Source organism: Octopus bimaculoides, chromosome 29 (genome assembly GCF_001194135.2).
Source record: "Octopus bimaculoides isolate UCB-OBI-ISO-001 chromosome 29, ASM119413v2, whole genome shotgun sequence".
Classification (NCBI taxonomy): domain Eukaryota; kingdom Metazoa; phylum Mollusca; class Cephalopoda; order Octopoda; family Octopodidae; genus Octopus; species Octopus bimaculoides.
In genome coordinates this window covers 949875-952237 of record NC_069009.1, presented here as the reverse complement: position 1 = coordinate 952237, position 2363 = coordinate 949875, and the positions used below count along the sequence as shown (strand labels likewise).

At 35.3% G+C, this 2363-nt stretch overlaps 2 protein-coding genes across 2 annotated transcripts in view; both read right to left on the bottom strand.

Annotated features, from left to right (window-relative positions):
* Positions 1 to 523, bottom strand: part of LOC106877976 (zinc finger protein 737) — a 6056-nt gene extending 5533 nt beyond the window's left edge. Inside the window, exon 1 of the mRNA XM_052977814.1 lies at positions 406 to 523. Coding sequence (XP_052833774.1) covers positions 406 to 523 — 118 coding nt within the window. The remainder of the gene's footprint in view (positions 1 to 405) is intronic.
* Positions 524 to 958: 435 nt separating this feature from the next.
* LOC128251251 (zinc finger protein 271-like) overlaps positions 959 to 2363 on the bottom strand; it is a 4380-nt gene continuing 2975 nt past the window's right edge. The window contains exons 3-4 of the mRNA XM_052978002.1: positions 1461 to 2363; positions 959 to 1118 (exon numbers count right to left, since the gene is read on the bottom strand). The exon at positions 1461 to 2363 is cut by the window's right edge and continues 13 nt beyond it. Coding sequence (XP_052833962.1) covers positions 1890 to 2363 — 474 coding nt within the window. The 3' untranslated portion in view covers positions 959 to 1118; positions 1461 to 1889. The remainder of the gene's footprint in view (positions 1119 to 1460) is intronic.

Here is a 2363-nt window from a genome sequence, read left to right as displayed (position 1 = left end):
GATATGGCTTCTCTCCTGTATGAACACGCTTGTGCTTAGTTAAGTGATTATCTTGAGAGAAAGATTTACCACAGATTTCACAGTGATACGGCTTATCTCCTGTATGAACACGCTTGTGGCTAGTTAAGTAATCGTTTCGAGTGAAAGATTTACCACAAGTTTCACAGTGATATGGCTTTTCTCCTGTATGAACACTTTTGTGCTCAGATAAGTGATCATTTCGAGAGAAGGATTTACCACAGATATCGCAATGATATGGCTTCTCTCCTGTATGAATGCGTTTGTGCCTAGTTAAGTGATAACTTTGAGAAAATGATTTACCACAGATATGACAGTGATATGGTTTTTCTCCTGTATGAGAACGTTGGTGAATGACCAACTTAGCTTTCCAAGAGAATGACTTACCACAGGTATCACAATCACATGATGTTTTGCCCTTTTCATTCTTTACATCATCAGGAAAATCAATTTCTTCAGACTCTCTTTTATATTCATCTTCACTCCAATATAATTCATTTTCCATAATCTTCCTTTCTCTCGTCACAGTGCACAAATGTTTTCCTTCTTCTTGTATATTGCTGTTAACAAATATTTCTACTGATATATCTCCGTCATTAATAATCTTCGTTAATATCTGAAGATGCTGCAAACTGCCTTGTTAATTACTTTAACTCATTAACATTCAGATTACTCTGTCAAATGTAATACTTATTTATTCAAATTCTTTTGAATTAATGATTCATTATCTTATTGCTTTAAGATTTCAATGATGTGATCCTTTATGTTTAGAATGACATTGCAGGGTGAGTGTAAGAGGCTAGATATGGGCAGTTTTAACTTAGAATAGCTAGAATGTTTGGGACTTATATGGCCAGTTTAAATGCTAAAGGATTAATTCAAATACAAATATAATTTTCTGTGTATTCCAGACAATAAAAAAGAGAAATTTGTCTATATATGTCAGTTCAGAAGATATATTTTGCAGTAATTCAGTATATATTCATACAATCAAGGTTATGTGTGTTATGAATAACATCCTTGCTCAGACTTTAAAAGACTTTCAATACAAATGATGTAGTTTATATAAAAATTCTGTGATGCAGATGTCATTTTATAATCTGAAAGAAAAGAGAAACAACAGTGTCAAACATACAAGATAATTAGAGATTAGAGAAATTAAAAGATTGCAAGTTTTACTACATTTTTATATAGACATGACCATAAAGGTGCAGGCATGGTCGTGTGGTAAGAATTTTGCATCCCAACCACATGGTTCTGGGTTCAGTCCCAGACTGGCCAATCAAAGCCTTGGGAGAGTATTTGATTGATGGAATCTCCAAGAAGCTTGACATATACCAAATACCAAAATGTATTGCAATTGAAATAAGAAAATCAGAAATTAAAATATGAGGTACTTTTTGACAAATCACCTGACAGGACACATCGGCACTGTATCTCACCTGTGAAGCACTGATGTATGATGGGTTGAAAAGATCGTAGTGAATAATAGTCTTGTAAATTCTATTTTGCTTCTCTTTCTCTCGTATGTTAAACTCTACCAACACAAAGGAATTCCACAAGTAAATCCAGTGTCATTTAAATCCATACTGTTGTTGACATCAGGTAACCAAATACAGTGAGCAGGCTTTAACTGGCACACCACCTCAACAAATTCCATCTGACCCATGAAAACATGGCAAAAGTGGACAGGAAAACAATGATGAAAGATCACTGGTGTGGTTTGTCTGTCATCTGAATGCTGATATGAGTAATTAAGCTGCTTCTATGAGCAAATGATTTGCCACATGTCGCCATGTAGCTTCTCTCCTGTATGAAAACGTTTGTGACTAGTTAAAGTGCTATTTTGAGAAAATGATTTACCACAAGTATTAAGGTGATATGACTTCTCCTGTATGAATGTGTTTGTGCCTAGTCAAGAGATAATTCCGAGAGAAAGATTTACCACAGATATCACAATGATATGGCTTCTCTCCTGTATGAATGCGTTTGTGACTAGTTAAGTCACCACTTCTTGAGAATGATTCACCACAGATATCACAGCAATATGGCTTCTCTCCTGTATGAACATGCTTGTGAATAGTTACGTGACCAGTTTCAGGGAATGATTTACCACAGATATCACAATGATATGGCTTCTCTCCTGTATGAATGCGTTTGTGCCTAGTCAAGTGATTATTTTGAGAGAACGATTTACCACAGATTTCACAATGATATGGCTTCTCTCCTGTATGAATGCGTTTGTGACTAGTTAAGTCACCACTTCTTGAGAATGATTCACCACAGATATTACAAGGATATGGCTTCTCTCCTGTATGAACACGCTTGTGAATAGTTACATCACT